Source organism: Chiloscyllium punctatum, chromosome 44, assembly GCF_047496795.1.
Source record: "Chiloscyllium punctatum isolate Juve2018m chromosome 44, sChiPun1.3, whole genome shotgun sequence".
Taxonomy (NCBI): domain Eukaryota; kingdom Metazoa; phylum Chordata; class Chondrichthyes; order Orectolobiformes; family Hemiscylliidae; genus Chiloscyllium; species Chiloscyllium punctatum.
Window position 1 is genome coordinate 65,163,001 of NC_092782.1, and position 22,264 is coordinate 65,185,264.

The window sequence follows — 22,264 nt, forward strand, 5'->3', positions numbered from 1 at the left end:
CCTGGGGATTTGTCCACCTTAATAATCTCTAGCATACCCAACCCATCTTCCTTACTTATGCCAACATGATTCTGACTAATCGAACTTCTATATCTAATCTTAAGATTCATCATGTTCCTCTCCTCAGTGAACACTGATGCAAAGTAAATCATTCAGAATCTCACCCATTCTCTCAGGTTCGACACACAGCCTTCCTTCATTAACTTTTAGTGGACCAACCTTTTCTCTCGTTTCCCACTTGCTTCTTATATAAGAATAAAATGCTTTGGGATTTTCCTTAATTCTGCTTGCTAAAGCTATTTCATGACCCCTTTTAGCCCACTTGATTCCTCGTTTAAGACTAGTCCTACTCTTCCAATATTCTTCCAGGGCCCGTTCTGTTCATAGCTGCCTCAACCTTATGTATGCTTCCCTTTTCCTCTTGGCTAGTCATACAATTTCTCCTGTCACCTATGGTTCATGAATCTTGCCCTTCGTATCCTTTGCTTTCAATGGGATATACCTATCCTAACTGCCATTAACCTATCTTTGAAAGCCTCCCACATCTCAAATGTGGATATCCCTTCAAATAGCTGCTTCCAATCCACATTTCCCAGCTCCTGCCTAATTTTGATATAATTGGCCTTGGCCCAGTTTAGTACTCTTCCCTTAGGACCACTCTCTTCTATATCTATGAGTATTCTAAAATTTACAAAATTGTGGTCACTGTTCCCAAAGAAATCCCCCACCGTAACCTCTACCAGTTGTCCTGGCTCGTTCCCCAGTATCAGGTCCGATATGGCCCCTTCCCTCATGGAACTATTGACATACTGCTCTAGAAAACTCTCCTGGATGCTGCTTACAAATTCCATTCCATCCAGACCTCTGACGCTAAGTGTATCCCAGTCAATGTTGGGAAAATTAAAATCTCCCATCACCACTACCCTCTTGCCTCTACATCTATTCATAATCTGTTTCCCTATTTGTTCTTCTACCTCACGCTCACTGTTGGGAGGCCCGTAATTCAGCCCCAGCAATGTAACTGCACCCTTCTTATTTCTCAGCTCCACCCATAATTCCTCACTACTCAAGACCGCCATAATGTCCTCCTTTAGCACAGCCGTGATATCATCCCTGAACAGCAATGCAACTCCTCGCCCCTATTACTTCCCTCCCTGTCCTGTTGAAAATGTCTATATCCTGGAACATTTAGTTGCCAATCATCATGCCCTTCCTTCAACCAAGTCTCTGTGATGGCAATAATGTCATACTCTCAGACACCAATCCAAGTCCTAAGTTCATCTGCCTTACACACTATACTCCTTGCATTAAAGTAGATGCATTTCAGGCCACCAGTTCTTTTGCGCTCACCTGCTCTCTGCCTATTCTTCCCCTTATTCATGTTATCTTCATAATTCTTACAGTCTCCAGTCTCCTCACTGCCTACTTGTCTTCTCTTCTGGTTCCCAGCCCCCTGCCACATTGGTTTAAAACCTCCCCAACAGCAGTAGCAAAAACTCCCCCAAGGACATTGGTTCCAGTCTGGTTCAGATGTAGACCATCCCTTTTTTAATAATCCCACTTTCCCCAGAACCAGTCCCAATGTCCAACAAATCTGAACCCCTCCCTCCTACACCATCTCTCAAGCCACGTGTTCATCCTGCCTATTTTTTCATTTCTACCCTGGCTAGCACGTAGCACTGGAAGTAATCTGAGATCACTACCTTTGAGGTCCTCCCCTTTAACTTTTCTCCAAGCTCCCTGAATTCTTCTTTCAGGAACTCATCGCGCTTTCTACTTATATCGTTGGTGCCTATATGCAGCAAGACAACTGGCTGTTCACCCTCCACTGTTAGAATGCTCTGCAGCCGATCGGTGATATCCCTGACCCAAACACCTGGGAGACAACGTACCATCCGGGAGTCCTGTTTTCGGCCACAGAACGGCCTATCTACTCCCCTCACAGTAGAATCCCCTATGACTATGGCCCTACGAGTCTTTTTCCTGCCCTTCTGAACAGCAGTGCCCGCCACGGTGCCATGATCCTGGCAACTGCTGCCCTCCCCTGGTGAGCCATCTCCCTGAACAGTATCCAAAACGGTATACCTGTTTTGGAGGGAGATGACCGCAGGGGACACCTGCACTGCCTTCCTACTCTTTATCTGCCTTTTGGTCACCCATTCACTGTCTCCCTCAGCAATTCTAACCTGCGGTGTGACCAGTTCATTAAACGTGCTATCTCTGACCTCCTCAGCATCGTGGATGCTCCACAGTGAGTCCATCCGCAGCTCCAGAGCTGTCATGTGGTCAAACAAGAGCAGCAGCTGGACACTCTTCTTGCAAGTGTAAGAGTCAGGAACATCAGACACGTTCCTAAGCTCCCACATCAAGCAAGAGGCACATGCCATGAGTCTGAGGTCCCCTGCCATTGGAAGCTTAGCTTTATATCAACTAACTAAAACCAAACAATGCATTTAAATAAATGAAAAAGAAAGATAAGAAATAAAAGACTTACCTTACAGGGTCTTTTCTTCCGGTTAGAGGAGGTGGGGGGGGGCGGGGGGGCGGAAGGGAGATACAGTATCTCAGGTTTAGCCACTGCCCAAATATAAATTAAGCCCTTCCCAGCAGCTTCACTCCTCCTTCTCTCCTCGCCGCTCTGGCAAAATGGAGGCCCGCCTCCTGAGATAAGTCCCTTTTTATGTGGGAAAACTCACCGTTCCCAGCAGCCCTTGCTTCACTCCTCGCTGCTCTGGCAAAATGGATTGTTGTCAATCTCTCCCTTCAGAAAGCAGAACCTGTGCACCATTAGTGTCGCTAACTTTCAGTTGCATGACCAATTCCACCCTATGCATGGCACATGTTTAAATTAAAACAATTAAACTAATCCAGGAAATAACACCACATTCTTTTATTCAGTGGCATCTTGGTCTGTCAATGGAAATCATTCAGTGAGGGGCATATATCTTTGTCTCTGTCAATCATTACCCACATTGACAGAATACAATGTATTATTCCCATGACCCTTGTTGGACAATCTGAAACAGCAGTGACTGAGATCAGCTGTACCAAAAATAGCCTCCCAGTGAATACTATCTGTACGTGGTCTACAGTAATCATTTTCAGTCATCTTTGTCTGTGATTCATACGTTTACATCTAAGAGAAGAATGTAACGTGAGATGCTTATACAGAGAATGTCAGAATGTTACTTTGTTTTTTTTCATGAGGCTTATAAATATAAAACAATCCAGTTCATGGAAGTATTTACAGATTGATTGCGCTGAATAAATTGATTACTCTATCATGTTTAATAGAATGAGAAGGATCTCATTGAATCATTCAAGTTCCTGAAGGGAACAGCAGGGTGGATACTGATAAGTTGTCCACCCACACCCCACGTCTACCTGCTCTCGCATCTAACCTGCTGTGGGATGGTATGGCAGGGCCACAGCCTCAGAATGAGGGACTGATTCTTTAAGACCAAAATGAGGTGAAATTGCTTCACTTCAAGTGTTGTGACTCTCTTAGAATTCTCTATCCCAGAATGTTGCGGATGTTCCATCACTGAATCTACTTAAGGCTGGGAAAGAGAGAGTTTTAATCAGTTGGGGAATTGAAGAACATGGGGAGTGCATGGCAAAGTGGAGTTGAAGCCAATGATCAGCCAGGGCCGTATTAAATAAAGGAGCAGCTCAAGGCACATTGCAATGTCCTTCAATTTCTTTAGTTATTATGGTTTTAAATAAAACAGGAGTCTAACCTCTGGATGTTCAAATGATCTGATTGTAATATTTCATGATGTTCTTTGCAAGTAGTAATGGACCTGAGCAAAAGTATTGTACTGGTCGGAATAGAATTTGGTCAAAGTCCTGTTATTTGAATCCGTGGCTTCTTCTGTAAATATAAGAAATATTGATACTGAGTTGATCCTTTGCAAACTTGAATTCATTACCATTCTGTCAGCCCACCCACATTGCAACAGAGCAGAGTGTCAAGTTTAGTGTTGCTCTCCACAATGAAGCTGAGCTCCTTTCCCAAAACATGGACCTGGTCTCTTTGCCTTGCAGATCAAGCTTTAATTTACTTGACAATCTAGGGGTAAACTTCTGTTTGCCTTGTAGCACAAACTCCAGAATTATACCCAACCCCAGAAGGATTTCTTCCCGATTGATCTTAGTAAGTGGGAAGCCAAGCATTGAGAGGACATTTTTCCATAGTTTCTCCTGGCATTTGGTGAGAAAACAGGGGTGACATTTTCCCCAGTCTTGCCAGATTACCAATTCAATCTCGCTAATTACTGTAATTATAATCAGCTGTTACTTGGATTATATTTTTCCCTTTCCTTATTCCATGTGCAGAACAGAATCTTCAAGATGGAATCTCAGCAAGTTGAGTTTGGGCGAAACAACTGCCCCTTCGATCCGAGCAAGTCTTGTGCCTCCACTTTGGTTGGTAAGTAAATATTCAAGAACAGTAAAAGCAAGAACATGTTTAAGGTTCTAGTTCTCAAATTGATTGTAAGCTAAGGAATAGAATATAAATTTGGCCTGGAGAGCAGGACAGATTTATAATGAGAGGTTGGATTGTTAGGACTATAGTCACTGGAGTTGAGCGGAATGAATGGATATCTCATCGAAACTGATAAAATTCTGACAGGACTGGGCAGAGTGAACACAGGAAGGATATTGTTGGTTACTGGGGAATCCAGAGCCAGGGGTGACAGACTGTGAATACTGAGTAGGCCATTCAAGACTGAAATGTGGAGAAGTCTCTTCACCCACAGAGTGGTGAGCCTGTGGAATTCTCTATCACAGAAAGTGATCAAGGCCAAAGCACTGAGTGTTTCCAAGCAGGAGATAAATACATTTCTTTGGGGGTAATGGGATTGAAAGAGCCTGAGGAAAAAGGGGATATAGGATACTGAGTGGGATGATCAGCCATGGTCACATTGCATGGTGGAGTCAACTTGAAGGATAGAATGGCCCATTCTTGTTCTTGTTTTCTGTGTTTCTATGTTAAATGGATGGGGGAGCTGTTGACATCCACTACCAAAACTGATAACACCCCCGTCTTCTCTTAATGAAGAAGATTTTAAAGACTACATACTTTTTAATTGGTTCCAAATAAACACATAAGCAATGTAAAACAACTTAAAAGAAAAATAAAGTTACTAAATCTCATAAACTGGCAGCTAATCTGAACTGTCAGTCTGGTTTGTAACTCTGCACCCAGCCTTTCAGGAGCTCCTTTACATTCAACATTCTTGGAGCTTGATTTTCGTGATGTGATCGACTGGTAAAGCATGTGCCTGGCTGCTTGTTAGTCGCTGTATGGTTCGTGTCTACCCAGAAAAGCCATGTGCCACATTTCCAGTAAATTTCATCGACTCCACAACAATTGTAGCAATTCTGAAATTTTCACTCCCACAATAAACTCCCAAAGATGAGGCATACTCTTCATCTTTCAGGAATAAAAATGGTCACAGAATGGAAATAGTGATGGGAATTGGGGCCCCATCTGTGTTCTAATGTACACAAATGTTTGAAAGTCCAGCCTTATTTCTCTATTTCAGATTGAAAACTGGGAACATTTCACCTCAGTTTATATTCTCCCTGTCATGAAGCCAGTTCGACAGCTTGGATTTTTTCATAATAGTTGTTTTATTTTAAGCTTTGGAAGATTTATTGTTGAACAGTCCTGACAACACTGCGTTGTGACCTACACCAAAGGACAGAGAGGGTTGAAGAAGGCTGCACACTATCGCCTTCTCGAAGACAATTAGGGACAAGCAACAAACACTGACCCAGCCAGTGATGCTGACAGCCCATCAATAATTAAAAGCAGAGATTCCTATGTCTTTCTGAGACAGTGACTGGAATGGTCAGTTACTTTTGTATCATGAAAGAAGGCTTGAACATGCATCACAGTATTGAAATTATTGCTACACTGATGTCTCTTATACTTCAATATTTCCATTTATTCTGCTATTAGGACCAATCGATTCAAAAATAAAAATGAAATACAGGTCACCAAGGTAATCCAAGTGAGGGGAAACATTCCTTTTCCTCCTTTCTCTATTCAAACCTGAAGTTCTTCCTCTTTAGTATCATTTTTTAATGATTCCAGATGTATGTGGAGTATTCTAGTGGGCAATCAAGGTGAGGGATGACATACTTGGGAAATGAAACAATTATGTTTCACTTTTACATATTTTTATATTACCTTAGAGATATCCTAAAATGTCAATAACTCTCACATTAAATGATTTGTGGAGCCTGTAAGATGTAATATAGAAAGGGAGAGCAGAGAGACTGATGCCATAATGTAGTTGAAGCAAGTATTCACTTGGCTAAAAGGATCATTATTACTCATCAGTCCAATATTCTCAGAGGAGTGTCTCTCCTACACACTGTCAGCTCCAAGGATTCAATATGCATTTACAAAGATCAGGTTATCTTTCACCATGTATCCACTGGCAACTTGATTAATATTTACAGAGATGTTGTTATATGTTTAATTTTCCAGTAAATCATTATTTATCCTATTCTCAAAGACCATTCTCTCAAAGACTTCCAAAGCCATTGCATCTCATTTTTATTTGTATTTTCCTTTCAATTTATTTGCATTCTGTTCTCCTCGAGAGAGAAAACAACAAACTGGAATGTTTTAAATTTTTTGTCACCAGATGATGATAAAATTATGTCAGGTGATCGAGTATTCAAATCTTACTGCCCTAAAGTTCAGAGATCAAATGGCATGCACAGCCTAAATCTCTGTGAAATGTTCACTCCCCTTCTGCCCATCTTCAGTACAGAACAGGTTTCTAAATAACCAATAAATTATATTCTGAAAATTTTACATTATAAATATAACCTAGAATTGTTATAAAATCATTTTGATTATTTTTAATAAATGATACAAGAATCACCCTGAACTCTGGGTAAGGTAGGGTGCACTCACTGGGAGACTTAAGTAAGAGATATGAGACAATATTTTAACCCAAATTCTCTAACACATGTTCTCATTCCGTGCTGGCACCTTGGGATTGCAGAACCTTCCGATGTGCCTTCACTCATACATGCCCCAGGAATAAACTTGCATTTGAAGAAAAGAATGACATCCATTTTTGTTTCTTCACATACATTAGTTATTTTAACTCATGACTGAACAATAAATTTTCTATTCTCCAGTTGAGGAAGTTTGACTGAAAAGGAATCTGATAAAATGCAGTCTTTCAACTGTCACAGTGACAATGAGTGATTTCTAGTCACAAGTTTGATTCTAAACAGACTCTTACAAAGCTTTAGGGACAAGTTCTATGAAATAAGTGAATGAATATTTGCAGGGCAATATTGTTGTAACTACAGCTGAAGTAACAATAACAGTTAAATGTTATTTTTGAATCATTTGTGATTCTCTGATCTTTTTTATGGCTACCAATTTTTTTGCTGGGTGGGTATTCAGAAATCAATCATTGTTGTCAGTTTCCTGGTAATATCAGATATTTGTGCATTTGTAAGTATAGAGATCCATATTTTTGATCTCCCAGTCTCAATAAATCCAAGTATATATTCCTGCTGCAAAGTCATGTCCCATCTCAAAAGTTTGTGCATCTGGTGTATCTGGATCTATATCTGAAAATCTAAAAGATAAACTTACATCTGTCGTGAAGTGTCACCTCGGTCTATAGCACTCAGTTCACTGAATGAATGAATTGAATGAACTGAATTTATTGTCCCGTGTACCAAGGCACAGTGAAAACTTTAGAGGCTTGTATTGAGTTTGAACTGAAATGGTCCAGTTTCAAAGATGTCCTGTGAGCTACACTGTGATATGGGTTGCTGTTTCTAAAGGATATTTGTGCATGATGGGGCAATATACCTGTTAGCTCCATAACATAAGAACTAGATGTGACTAATGTACATAAGATTTCATAGATGTTTATTATTCTTGTAAATATTATGGTAACAGGTATTTCAGTGTGTGGGCCAATATTGGACAACTCAATTACAAATAAAAGCACACTTTCATCAACATGACATGCTTCAAATGACCTCTGTTAAGATTGAGACCGGGACCTTTCTGCTGCCTCCTGCTATGAGGCAGTGATGGCATCATGAGTATGCCTCTCAGGTACACTGAGAAACTGAGTGTGAGACATCTGAGTGTGTGATTCCTGAAAAAGGGCTGATGCCTGAAACGTCGATTCTCCTGTTCCTTGGATGCTGCCTGACCTGCTGCGCTTTTCCAGCAACACATTTTCAGCTGAGACATCATATGACATGACCTGGATAAGGGAGGTGACTGTATTATAGCCATGTTTGTGAATGACGCAAAAATAGTTAAGAACGTGAGTGGTGAGGTTACAAACATAAGAACTAGGAGCAGGAGTATGCCATCTGGCCCTTTTGAGCCTGTTCTGCCATTCAATAAAATCTTGGCTGATCTTTTTGTGGCCTCAACTCCACTTACCTGCCCACTCACCGTAACTCTTAATTCCTTTACTGTTCAAAAAATTATCTACCTTAGCTTTAAAAACGTTTACTGAGGAAGCCTCAACCACTTCACTGGGCAGGGAATTCCACAGATTCACAATGCTCTGAGTGAATAAGTTCCTTCTCAATTGAGTCCTAAATCTAATTTTGAGGCTATGCCCTCATGTCCTAATTTCAACTGCCAGTGGAAACATCCTCTCTACATTTATCTTATCTATTCCCTTCATAATTTTATATGTTTCTATAAAATACCCCCTCATTCTTCTAAATTCCAATGAATATAATCCCAGTCTACTCAGTCTCTCCTCATAAGCCAACCCCCTCAACTCCAGTATCAACCAAGTGAACCTCCTCTGCACTCCCTCCGGTGCCAGTACATCCTTTCTCAAGTAAGGAGACCAAAACTGCACACATTGTGGGCAGTACAGTGGCACAATGGTTAGCACTGCTGCCTCACAGCGCCAGAGACCTGGGTTCAATTCCCGCCTCAGGCGACTGTGTGGAGTTTGCATATTCTCCCTGTGTCTGCGCGGGTTTCCTCCGGGTGCTCCGGTTTCCTCCCACAGTCCAAAGATGTGCAGGTTAGGTGAATTGGCCATGCTAAATTGCCCGTAGTGTTAGGTGAAGGGGTAAGTGTAGGGGTATGGGTGGGTGGCGGGTCAGTGTGGACCTTTTGGGCCGAAGAGCCTGTTTCCACATTGTAATGTAATCTAATCTACTCCAGGTGTGGCCTCACCAGCATTCACAAGGAATCTGCAGAGGGATATCGACAGGTTAAACAAATGGGCAAAATCTTGGCAGATGGAATAAAATGTGAGATTATTCACTTTGGTGGAGGAATAGAGGAGTGAATACTATTTAAATGGAAAAAGACTGCAAAAAGTTTTGAACATCCTTGTCATAAGTCACAAGAAACAAGCATCTAATTTGAGCAGGTAATTGGGAAGGCAAATGGAATATTTACCTTTATTTCAAAGAGAACTGAGTATAACAAGATTGCTAAAACTATACAAAGTACCAGTCAGACTGCAGCTGGAATACTGCGAAGTTTTTTTAAGGAAAGGTATATTCACACTGGAGGTAGTCCAAAGAAAGTTCACTTGGCTGATCCCAAGTGTGAAGGAATTGTCGCATGAGGAGCCGTTGAATAGGTTCAGCCTCTTCTTATTGGAATTCAGAAGAATGATAGGCGACCTTATTGAGAAATATAAGATTCTTAGGGGGAGGGGGCTTGAGAGGAATGATGTGGATATGTTGTTTTTCCTTCTAAGAGAATCTAGGACCAGAGAATATAATCCCAAGATAAATGGTCACCCAGTTAGGACAGTGATAATGAAGAGTTTTTTTCTCACGGAGGTTGGTAAATCGTTGGTACTCTTTACTCCAGAGGTTTGTGGAGGCAGTGTCATTAAGGATAAACAAGGCTGAAATAGACAGATTTTTACTTAGTAAGGAAGTCACGTGTTATGGGGAAAAGAAAGTTGGGCTGAGGATTATCAGATCAGCCATGATTTCATTGAATTGCAGAGCAGACTTGATGGGCTGAATGGGAGAAAGTGAGGACCGCAGATGCTGGAGATCAGAGTCAAGTGTGCGCTGCTGGAAAAGCACAGCAGGTCAGGCAGTATCCGAGGAGCAGGAGAATCAATGTTTCAGGCTGGAGCCCTTCATCAGGAATGGCCAATTCTGCTCCTATGCCTTATGGCCTTACACCACATTGAGTAATGTAAACTGTTTGATTTATGTATATGAAATTTAATATAATCCACTGTCAATGTAGGTTTCTGTCTCCTGTGCTAGTAGTAACCTGTAGGTTTTCAGAATGTCTGATATTAATAATTAACTTTTAATATTTATGTAACCATGACAATTTCTTCAAACAAAATTACACCACTAATGATACGTGTTAATTTTAGACTGTTTTGTGATTTAACAAGTTAAGGAATGGGGCCTCAATGTTTGTTAGAGATTTCTGGAACTTGTCTTTTTTTTAGAGAAGGAGATTTTTGGTTTTAATTTTAGTTGAAGTTTTGAGCAGCCCCAGGAAGTGGAAGTTTGATAACTGGACTGATCAATATCCTGAGAAGAGAAGCAAATGTAGTGAACAAAGTTACCTTAGAGTAAGAGTTAATGTTAGATCCAGACCAGAACATTGAAGATATTACTTAAGGTTCAGCACATTTATGCTCAGATCCAGTTCGAGGGAGAAGCTATCTGCAGCACAGTCTATAAACTGAAGGCCCATGTGACTGAAACATACTGAGGCATTAGCTACAGGAATTCTAGTGAGTGTTGTACATGCAATGTTCTTGGGTACAATAAAAAAGCTGTATGGTTTCTTTTCCGATCTGACTTATTCAGTAAGAACATTAGTTGGGATTATCACCATTGTCACATAAGGTATTGTTTTATTTTGATAAAGGACAAAGTGACCCTTAATAGTGAAGTCAAGTGTCAGTACCTAAAAATTAAATTAACTTGCCATTTTTAATGGCCATGCACAAAATGGCAAAATAAATTCCAGATAAGTTAGTATGTGTAAAGTATTTTGTGGCTTAATAAAACACTCTATAAATGTTATTTTTTTTAAGTGCTCACAAATAATTCAATTTTACTTTCATCAAATGATTAATTTCAGCAGTATCTATTTTTGAAATATTTACATTAAGACTTCACCATTTCCAAGAGGCCTTTCTATGGTTTCTGCAGGCAAACTCCATGATGGAAAATACCACTGCATCAAGAGTGGGTCAATTGGCTCAGTCTATAGAATGCCACTTTTTCAGAACAAATACTGATCAGGTCTCTTAAAGAAAATGTCAATGATGTAAACAGAAAGCAATAAGAAACAGAAGCAAATCAATGAAGAAAAATAAAGTGAAAGGAAAAATAAGATAAAATATGGAAAAGTGACAAGTTATACTCAAGTTTGTGCTGTTTTAATTCTTGTGGCATGTTTATATTCAAAGTCAGAAGTCACACGACACCAGGTTATAGTCCAAAAGGTTTATTTGAAATCACAAGGTTTCAGAGCACTGCTTCTTTATCAGTTGAAGTGGAGAGAAGAGCATAGGCACAAAATTTATGTGCAGAGAGATAATGGCATTGATAATTCCAGGTATTGAGTCTGTCAGCAGGTAAATACAAATAGTGTGAGTAGCGTGTCGACAGTCTGTAGAACAAGTCTTTGCAGGTGATCAAAAGTGTCAAATAGAGTGAGTGAAGTGTCAGCAGCTAAATAGCAAGTGAAAGGATGACGTATGAATCGGTTAATTAAGGCAGAGACATAATTACAAAAACTTAAAAACAAGATGGTACTAAAGCCACACTGAATGGCTGGAATAACATGATAGGAATGAGTCACATGACGAGGGTCTAACCAAAGTAACAGGTAATCAAAATCTGTACAAACTAATTAATCAGAGAGATAACAACAAGTTATCAAGGTGATGGTATTAAAACAGAACAGTAAGGAAGATTTTTTGAACACCAAACAGTAAGGTGGGATTACATATAGCACAACATGAACCCAAGATCACAGTTGAGGCCGTCCTTGTGGGTATAGAACTTGGTTATCAGTTTCTGCTCAGCGACTCTGCATTCTCTGTCTCAAAGGCTGCCTTGGAGAATGATTCCCTAAAGATCAGAGGCTGAATGCCTTTGACCTCTGAAGTGCTCACCAAATGGGAGGGAACATTCTTGGCTGATAGATTAAAGTGTTTAGATCAGAGTGGTGCTGGAAAAGCACAGCAGGTCAGGCAGCAAGGCTTTGTTCATGGGAAATCATGTCTCATGAACTTCACTGAGTTTCTTGAAGAGGTGAGAAAGAAGATTGCTGCAGGCAGAGCAGTAGATATTATCTATATGGACTTCAGAAAAGCATTTGAAAAACTTTGAGATGTGTAAAAGCCATGCAGAAATAGTTCAATGGGTAACAGGGAAGGGGCAGACAGAATAGTAAAAGGAGGCTAACGTTAAGTTAAAATGTGATTAACATAACAAACCATGCCTGACCTGCTGCGCTTTTCCAGCAACACATTTTCAGCTCTGATCTCCAGCATCTGCAGTCCTCACTTTCTCCCATAACAAACCATGCACCAATGCTATGTCATAGGTAACAGTCTTTGAATAAGGAGTGGCAGAGCTAAAACAGAAATGGTGAGTAATTATTTCTCTCAAAGGGTCATGAATCTGTGAAGTTCACTCTTTCCCCATAATGCAGCAGATACTGTGACATTGAGTAAGTTTAAGGAGAAGATAGACAGATTTTTAATGAGTAATGGATTGAAGGGTTATGGAGAGCAGGTAGGTATGAAGAGTTCAGGCTGAGATAAGATCAGACATGATCGTATTAAAGAAGCCCTGATGAATTGCTGACTTCTGCTCCAAGTTCTTATGCCTCTGCTTACTGGGAAAAAAATAGGTTTCATCATTGATGGATGTTATTCAGAACCTGAACCATGTTGGGAACATTGCAATGTGTAAATGTTTTCCATCCTGAACTTTACATGGTTTAATTTAGTGAAATACTCTGGGTGTGGTGCAGGGGCGACCAGTTCTGAAATAGAAGAGATCCCATAATGAATCTTTGAACTTAGTAAAACTTAGTAGAACTTTGTAGAATTGTACTTGTACAAGGAACATAACAAAGAGAGGAAAAGAAAAATGTGATTCCCACAGAGCAATAAATAAGCAAGATTTTTTTTCAGATTTTCAGTAATTGTGAAATTCTGATTAAATTCTAATCTCACAATTAGCAAAAAGTTTTTTTTCAGAGCCATATTGATTGATTTGCAGTAATTACCATTATCACTCGATTAGCATTCACTTAGCCCTGAGTGTCACAGCCTTGAACTATTATGGAGTGTTGAGTTGGGAAATGTAAGGCAAGTACCTGAATGTCTCATCCTGTATCTATCTGTGAGGTAACAACACTGTGAATTTTGTGGAGCACATCAGACAGGACTTACATCTTTTCAAATTTCACTGAGAACTTATACATATTCGAAGTTTGTGAGAAGATTTGTAGCTCGGATGCTCGTTGTTGTGGTTCTGTTCACCGAGCTGGGAATTTGTGTTGCAGACATTTCGTCCCCTGTCCAGGTGACATCCTCAGTGCTTGGGAGCCTCCTGTGAAGAGCTTCTGTGATCTTTCCTCCGGCATTTATAGTGATTTGTATCTGCCGCTTCCGGTTGTCAGTTCCAGCTGTCCACTGTAGTGGCCGGTATATTGGGTCCAGTGCGATGTGTTTGTTGATAGAATCTGTCGATGAGTGCAATGCCTCTAGGAATTCCCTGGCTGTTCTCTGTTTGGCTTGTCCTAAAATAGTAGTGTTGTCCCAGTCGAACTCATGTTGCTTGTCGTCTGTGTGTGTGGCTACTAAGGATAGCTGGTCGTGTCGTTTTGTGGCTGGTTGGTGTTCATGGATACGAATCGTTAGCTGTCTTCCTGTTTGTCCTATGTAGTGTTTTGTACAGTCCTTGCATGGGATTTTGTATACTACATTGGTTTTGCTCATGCTGGGTATCGGGTCCTTCATTCTGGTGAGTTGTTGTCTGAGAGTGGCTGTTAGTTTGTGTGTTGTTATGAGTCCTAGTGGTCACAGTAGTCTGACTATCAGTTCAGAAATGTTACATTACATAGTACCTGGTGCTATGATGTCGTGGCCATAACAGAGACATGGGTTTCTCAGGGGCAGGAATGGTTGCTGGATGTTCCAGGGTTTAGAGCATTTAAAAAGAATAGGGAGGGGGAAAAAGAGGAGGGGGTGTAGCACTACTAATCAGAGAGAGTATCACAGCTACAGAAGTTACCATTGTCGAGGAAGATCTGCCCACCAAATCAGTATGGGTGGAAATTAGGAACAGCAAGGGAGCAGTCACCTCGTTGGGGGCCTGTCATAAACCTCTCAATAGCAGCAGGGAGATGGAAGAAAGCATAGGTCGGCAGATTTTGGATAAGTGTGGACATAGTATGGTTGTTGTAATGGGTGACTTTAACTTTCCCAATATTGATTGGAACCTCCTTCGAGCAGAAGATTTGAATGGAGCTGTTTTTGTAAAGTGTGTTCAGGAGGGTTTCCTAACTCAGTACGTTGACAGGCCAATGAGGGGAGAGGCCATTCTAGACTTGGTGCTCGGAAACAAGCTGGGGCAGGTATCAGATCTTGTGGTGGGAGAGCATTTTGGTGATAGTGACCACAACTGCCTCACATTCTACATAGCTATGGAGAAGGAGAGGATTAAGCAAAATGGGAGGATATTTAATTGGGGAAGAGGAAACTATAATGCGATTAAACATGAGTTAGGAAGCATGGATTGGGAGCAATTGTTCCATGGTAAAGGCACTATAGACATGTGGAGACTGTTTAAGGAACAGTTGTTGCGAGTGATGAATAAATATGTCCCTCTGAGACAGGCAAGAAGTGGTAAGATAAAGGAACCTTGGATGACGAGAGCGGTGGAGCTTCTCGTCAAAAGGAGAAAGGTAGCTTACATAAGGTGGAGGAAGCTAGGGTCAAGCTCAGCTCTAGAGGATTACAGGCAGGCGAGGAAGGAGCTCAAAAATGGTCTGAGGAGAGCCAGAAGGGGACACGAGAAAGGCTTGGCAGAACGGATTAGGGAGAACACAAAGGCATTTTACCCTTACATGAGGAATAAGAGAATGGTCAAAGAAAGAGTAGGGCCGATCAGGGATAGCATAGAGAATTTGTGTGTGGAGTCTGAGGATGTAGGGGAAGCCCTAAATGAGTTTTTTGCTTCTGTCTTTACAAAAGAAATGAACTTTGTAGTGAATGAAACCTTTGAAGAGCAGGGGTGCACGCTGGAATGGATAGAGATAGAGAAAGCTGATGTGCTGAAAATTTTGTCAAACATTAAGATCGACAAGTCACCAGGCCCGGACCAGATTTGTCCTCGGCTGCTTTGGGAAACGAGAAATGCAATTGCATCGCCACTTGCGAAGATATTTGCATCCTCACTCTCCACTGGAGTCGTACCTGAGAACTAGAGGGAGGCAAATATAATTCCTCTCTTCAAGAAAGGAAATAGGGAAATCCCCAGCAATGACAGACCAGTAAGTCTCATGTCTGTCATCTGCAAGGTGTTAGAAAGGATTCTGAGGGATAGGATTTATGACCATCTGGAAGAGCATAGCTTGATTAAATGCAGTCCACACGGCTTTGGGAGGGGCAGGTCATGCCTCACAAACCTTATCGAGTTCTTTGAGGATGTGACTAGAAAGGTTGATGAGGGTCGAGCTGTGGATGTGGTGTATGTGGACTTCAGCAAGGCATTTGATAAGGTTCCCCATGGTAGGCTCATTCAGAAGGTCAGGAGGAATGGGATACAGGGGAACTTAGCTGTCTGGATACAGAATTGGCTGGCCAACAGAAGACAGCGAGTGGTAGTAGAAGGAAAATATTCTGCCTGGAAGTCTGTGGTGAGTGGTGTTCCACAGGGCTCTGTCCTTGGGCCTCTACTGTTTGTAATTTTTATTAATGACTTGGATGAGGGGATTGAAAGATGGGTCAGCAAGTTTGCAGATGACACAAAGGTTGGAGGTGCCGTTGACAGTATAGAGGGCTGTTGTAGGCTGCAGCGGGACATTGACAAGATGCAGAGATGGGCTGAGAGGTGGCAGATGGAGTTCAACCTGGATAAATACAAGGTAATGCATTTTGGAAGGTTGAATTTGAAAGCTGAGTACAGGACTAAGGATAGGATTCTTGGCAGTGTGGAGGAACAGAGGGATCTTGGTGTGCAGGTACATAGATCCCTTAAAATGGCCACCCAAGTGGACAGGGTTGTTAAGAAAGCATATGGTGTTTTGGCTTTCATTAACAGGAGGATTGAGTTTAAGAGTCGTGAGATCTTGTCGCAGCTCTATAAAACTTTGGTTAGACCGCACTTGGAATACTGCGTCCAGTTCTGGTCGCCCTATTATAGGAAAGATGTGGATGCTTTGGAGAGGGTTCAGAGGACATTTACCAGGATGCTGCCTGGACTGGAGGGCTTATCTTACGAAGTGAGGTTGACTGAGCTCGGACTTTTTTCATTGGAGAAAAGGAGGAGGAGAGGGGACCTAGTTGAGGTATACGAGATAATGAGGGGCATAGATAGATCGATAGGTGGAGACTATTTCCCAGGGCAGAAATGACTAACATGAGGGGTCATAGTTTTAAGCTGGTTGGAGGAAAGTATAGAGGGGATGTCAGAGGTGGGTTCTTTACACAGAGAGTTGTGAGAACATGGCATGCATTGCCAGCAGCAGTTGTGGAAGCAAGGTCATTGGAGACATTTAAGAGACTACTGGACATGCATATGGTCACAGAAATTTGAGGGTGCATACATGAGGATCAGTGGTCAGCGCAATATCGTGGGCTGAAGGATCTGTTCTGTGCTGTACTGTTCTATGTTCTATGTTCTAACTTATACATATTCCACAAGTTCCCTTCCATATTTTTTCCAGAATAACAAATGTGTATTAATAGCTTCTTATTATTCTTTACAAAAAATGCAAGCCTTCACTGTTTGTACTTTAAGCTTCCTGCATTGACGAAATAGCTCAACACTCATGTAATAGATACTAAACGTATAATACACCACATTTGTAAATTCATTTTGGCATGATTTCTACAGCATCTATTTATCTGGCTTTGGTTCTAGTTCATGTGCTGAGAGAGTTGGAGAAAATGATGATTTATGTGGTAGATAATGATTTATTCAAAGGTTCCTCATTTACTGTCAAAAGTGGGACGTGAATAATGGATCCCATCTGCAGTTTTCCTTGAATGAGTTTAAGAAATCATTCTGTTCAGGGCCCAGAATATAAATAATCCTTTTTATAGGAGAACAACAGCCTGAGTTGTTTGCAATAGTGCTGGCTGATTGTTCCAACCTGGGGGTGCTTGGATAGGTCACATTGAGACATTACATCAACATCAAACATTTGTATTTATAGAATGCTTCATGAGAGCGATTATCAAAACAAGGTTGGCCCAAGTCACAGAAGCAAGTATCAGTAAAAGTGACTAACAGGTTGGTCAAACAGGAGGTTTTAAGCAATATCTTAAGGAAGGAAAGTGTGAAAGAGAAGTGAAGATTGGAGTAGGGAAGAAACTTCAGAGTCTAGGTCCCATTCTGCTGCAAGTGCATTCATTAATGATCTCAATACCTAATGTTTTCCATAATACAAACATCATTGATGGGCTTCACAATGTGGGAATACACAATGAAAGAATCACAAGTAATTTAGTTACCTCTACAGCCATACCTGATCTATAACAAATCACCAACAGGAATAAATCATGAAGTTACAACGAGAATTATTTTGGAGTGAGAGTTTGAAATTAACCACACCATTAAAAACCATTTGCTCCCAGTGCACAAACTAACCAGGTGAAATAATGGAGCAAGGGAAACAATAATAGGGAATGAGAAAATGGCAAAGGACTTGAATAAATACACCATTCTTCACAGTAGGAAACACTAATTACAATCCAAGAATATCAAATAATCAAGGGGCAAATGGGGATATGGAAGGAAGGAGTACAATAACTATCATAAAACAAAATGTACTCATGAAACAAATGTTGATAAAAGACAATAAGATGATACACTTCATCTGAGGAATTTAAAGGAAGTAGCTACAGGGACTAAAGGGATCGAGGAGTATGGAGAGAAAACAGGAGTGAGATACTGAAATAGCATGATCAGGAATGGATCATATTGAATAGTGGTGCAGGCTTGAAGGGCTGAATGGCCTCTTCCTGTACCTACTTTCTGTGTTTCTCCAGCGATACCGGATGCACTAGTGGTAATCTCTGGAAAGGACCAAGAGGACTGGAAAATTGCAAATATCACACCCTCTTTCAAAAGGGGGGGAGATAAAAAAAGGGGTAATTATATGCCAGTAAGTTAACATCTGTCGATCATGGAGGCTTGCTCAGCTGATGAGAGGGCTTCTCTTTTGGGGAAGTCTAGGGGCAAGAGGGCATAATGTCAGAGCAAGGGACAACCTTTTGAGGCAGAGGTAGACATATATTTTATCAGTAAATGATTCAAAGTTACAGAGGTGAGGGAGGGAAGTGGAGTTGAAAATTATTAGATCAGTCATGATTTCATTGAATGCTCCTGTATCTTATGGTCTTATGGGAGATCAAAAATATGGAACAAAAATATTTACTTTTGGTGTAAACAGTTTTCCTCATGCATACAAAGAGATTCTGGTTCCACCTCAGTTAATAAATGTTTCTATGTTTATATCTCCATCTTTGTTCAGCTCAGTTAGTGATCTATGTTCTGAAGTCCTTTTCTGAATACATTGGAAGCTGATATGTACTGTGACCCCTCTATTTGGTGACCATTAAAATAATTCATTGAAACAATGAATTGATGCCTTTGATTGTCAAGGAACTACATTCCAACTTCTAGGACTGAATTGATTCTTTTTGTAACATGATTTATTTCTGTCTGATTCGGGATCAGGCCAGTATAAATGGAGAAGTAAAGAAATTGCCTGTTGTTTTGTCAATGTGTATTTCCACTTGGTAAAGCATCTCAGTGATGGTACTGGGCATGAAAAAGATGCACATGAAATGCTTCTTCTCAAAATGAACGTATGCATTATTAGCAGCAGCAATCAATCCTGACCTTTATTAAATGTGTCAAGAGCATTGCTTTTATTTATTCTGCTCATCTTAACCTTGCCACTAATACACGATAGGACTTGTAGTGTGATGGATCCTAAGGCACAATTGTACAGAACTTAGAGGCATGTTAATTGTCAGAAATTCAAATGTGTTCTCATGGAGAGAGCAACATCAGAGAGGAATATCATCTGGATTCTAAAGGTTTAAAATGGCAGCTCACCACCACCACCCTCACCAGGCAATTAAAAACTGGCAATGAATGATGGTGACATCCACATCTTGTGGAGAATAAGTATTGCTCATGTAACTTAGAGTATGTGAGTTAGCTAAGCAGCACCTAAAAAGGGCACAGTCAAGAGTGTGGTGCTGGAAAAGCACAGCAGGTCAGGCAGCATTCAAGCAGCAGGAGTATCAACATTTTGGGCATAAGCCCTTCATCAGAAATGAGGCTTGTGGGTCAGGGCTGAGAGATAAATGGGAGAGGGATGGGTCTGGGAGAAAAGTAGCTGGGAAAGACAATAGACAATAGACAATAGACAATAGATGCAGGAGTAGGCCATTCTGCCCTTCGAGCCTGCACCGCCATTCAATATGATCATGGCTGATCATTCCTAATCAGTATCCTGTTCCAGCCTTATCTCCATACCCCTTGACTCCACTATCTTTAAGAGCTCTATCCAATTCTTTCTTAAAAGAATCCAGAGACTGGGCCTCCACTGCCCTCTGGGGCAGAGCATTCCACACAGCCACCACTCTCTGGGTGAAGTAGTTTCTCCTCATCTCTGTCCTAAATGGTCTACCCCGTATTTTTAAGTTGTGTCCTCTGGTTCGGCTCTCCCCCATCAACGGAAATATGTTCCCTCCTGCCAGAGTGTCCAGTCCTTTCATAAGCCTATACGTTTCAATCAGATCCCCTCTCAGTCTTCTAAACTCAAGGGTATACAAGCCCAGTCGCTTCAGTCTTTCCGTGTAAGGCAATCCTGCCATTCCAGGAATTGACCTCGTGAACCTACGCTGCACTCCCTCAATAGCCAGAATGTCTTTCCTCAAATTTGGAGACCAGAACTGTACACAGTACTCCAGGTGTGGTCTCACCAGGGCCCTGTACAGCTGCAGAAGCACCTCTTTGCTTCTATACTCAATCCCTCTTGTTATGAAGGCCAGCATGCTATTAGCCTTCTTCACGACCTGCTGTACCTGCATGCTTGCCTTCATTGACTGGTGGACAAGAACACCCAGATCTCTCTGAACAGCCCCTTTACCTAATTTGATACCATTGAGGTAGTAATCTGCCTTCCTGTTCTTGCCACCAAAGTGGATAACCAGACATTTATCCACATTAAACTGCATCTGCCATGCATCTGCCCACTCACCTAACTTGTCCAGGTCACCCTGTAATCCCCTAACATCCTCATCACATTTCACCCTACCACCTAGCTTTGTGTCATCAGCAAATTTGCTAATGTTATTGCTGATACCATCTTCTATATCATTTACATATATTGTAAAAAGCTGCGGTCCCAGCACGGATCCCTGCGGTACCCCACTGGTCACTGCCTGCCATTTCGAAATGGAGCCGTTAATCACTACCCTTTGTTTCCTATTAGCCAACCAATTCTCTATCCAATCTAGTACTTTGCCCCCAATCCCGTGCGCCCTAATTTTACTCACTAACCTCTTGTGTGGGACTTTATCAAAAGCTTTCTGAAAGTCCAGGTACAGTACATCCACTGGATCTCCCTCGTCCATCTTCCGAGTTACATCCTCAAGTGATAGGTAGATGAAGGTGAGGGAGACGTTAATAGGTCAGAAGAGGAGGGTGGAGCAGATAGATGGGAAATGTGATGGATAGGTCAGGAGGGTTGTGCTGAGTTGGAGGCTAATGAAGTGGGATAATCGGACTGGGACTTTTTTCAGTCAAGGCTCCCACCCATCCACCGAGAACCTCTTCTCTCGCCTTCAACACATTCCATCCATCTGGAGACCCTGTTTCGGCCTGTAACCTGCCCTTGACCTCTTCATTTCAAATTGCTGCCATGACATCAACCACCTCAACCAGTCCGACCGCCTCCCCCACTCCAACCTCCCATCCTCACAACGCACAGCCCTCCACTCCCTCTACTCCAATCCCAACCTCACCATCAAACCCGCAGACAAGAAGGGCGCTATGGTAGTTTAGCGCACTGACTTCTACACCGCTGAAGCCAGATGCCGACTCACAGACACCTCCTCCTACTGTCCCCTTGACCACGACCTCACCTCCCATCACCAAACCATAATCTCCTAGACCATCCACAATCTCATCACCTCTGGGAATCTCCTACCCACAGCCTCCAACCTCATTGTCTGGGAACCCTGCCCGACTCGTTTCGACCTCAGACCAAAAATTCACAAACCTGACTGCCCCAGTCAACCCATTGTCTCAGCCTGCTCCTGTCCCACTGAACTCCTCTCTGCATGCCTTGACACCGTCCTGTCCCCCTTCGTCCAGGAACTCAGTACCTACGTTCAGGATACCACCCACACCCTTTACCTCTTCCAAGATTTTCATTTCCCCGGCCCCCAATGCCTCATCTTCACTATGGACATCCAGTCCCTGTGCGCATTGATCTGCCATGACGAAGGTCTCCAAGCCCTCTGTCTCACATTGTCCCAACCAGTACTCTTCCACTGACCTCTACATCTGCCTGGCTGAACTGGTCCTTGCCCTCAACAACTTCTCTTTCCAATCCTCCCACTTCCTCCAAACCAAAAGGGTAGCCCTGGGCATCCGCATGGGATCCAGCTATGCCTGCCTGTTTGTCGGATGCATGGAACAGTCCATCTTCCACAGTTCCACAGTTTGTGGGCGGCACGGTGGCACAGTGGTTAGCACTGCTGCCTCACAGCGCCTGAGACCCGGGTTCAATTCCCGCCTCAGGCGACTGACTGTGTGGAGTTTGCACGTTCTCCCCGTGTCTGCGTGGGTTTCCTCCGGGTGCTCCAGTTTCCTCCCACAGTCCAAAGATGTGCAGGCCAGGTGAATTGGCCATGCTAAATTGCCTATAGTGTTAGGTAAGGGGTAAATGTAGATGTAGGGGTATAGGTGGGTTACGCTTCGGCGGGGCGGTGTGGACTTGTTGGGCCAAAGGGCCTGT

General features: G+C 42.0%; 1 protein-coding gene across 1 annotated transcript in view; it reads left to right on the forward strand.

The window, feature by feature from the left end:
• LOC140467040 (semaphorin-3E-like) overlaps window positions 1-22,264 on the forward strand; it is a 313,608-nt gene that overhangs the window by 183,605 nt on the left and 107,739 nt on the right. Inside the window, exon 5 of the mRNA XM_072563104.1 lies at window positions 4,339-4,432. Within this exon, the coding sequence (XP_072419205.1) occupies window positions 4,339-4,432 (94 nt within the window). The remainder of the gene's footprint in view (window positions 1-4,338; window positions 4,433-22,264) is intronic.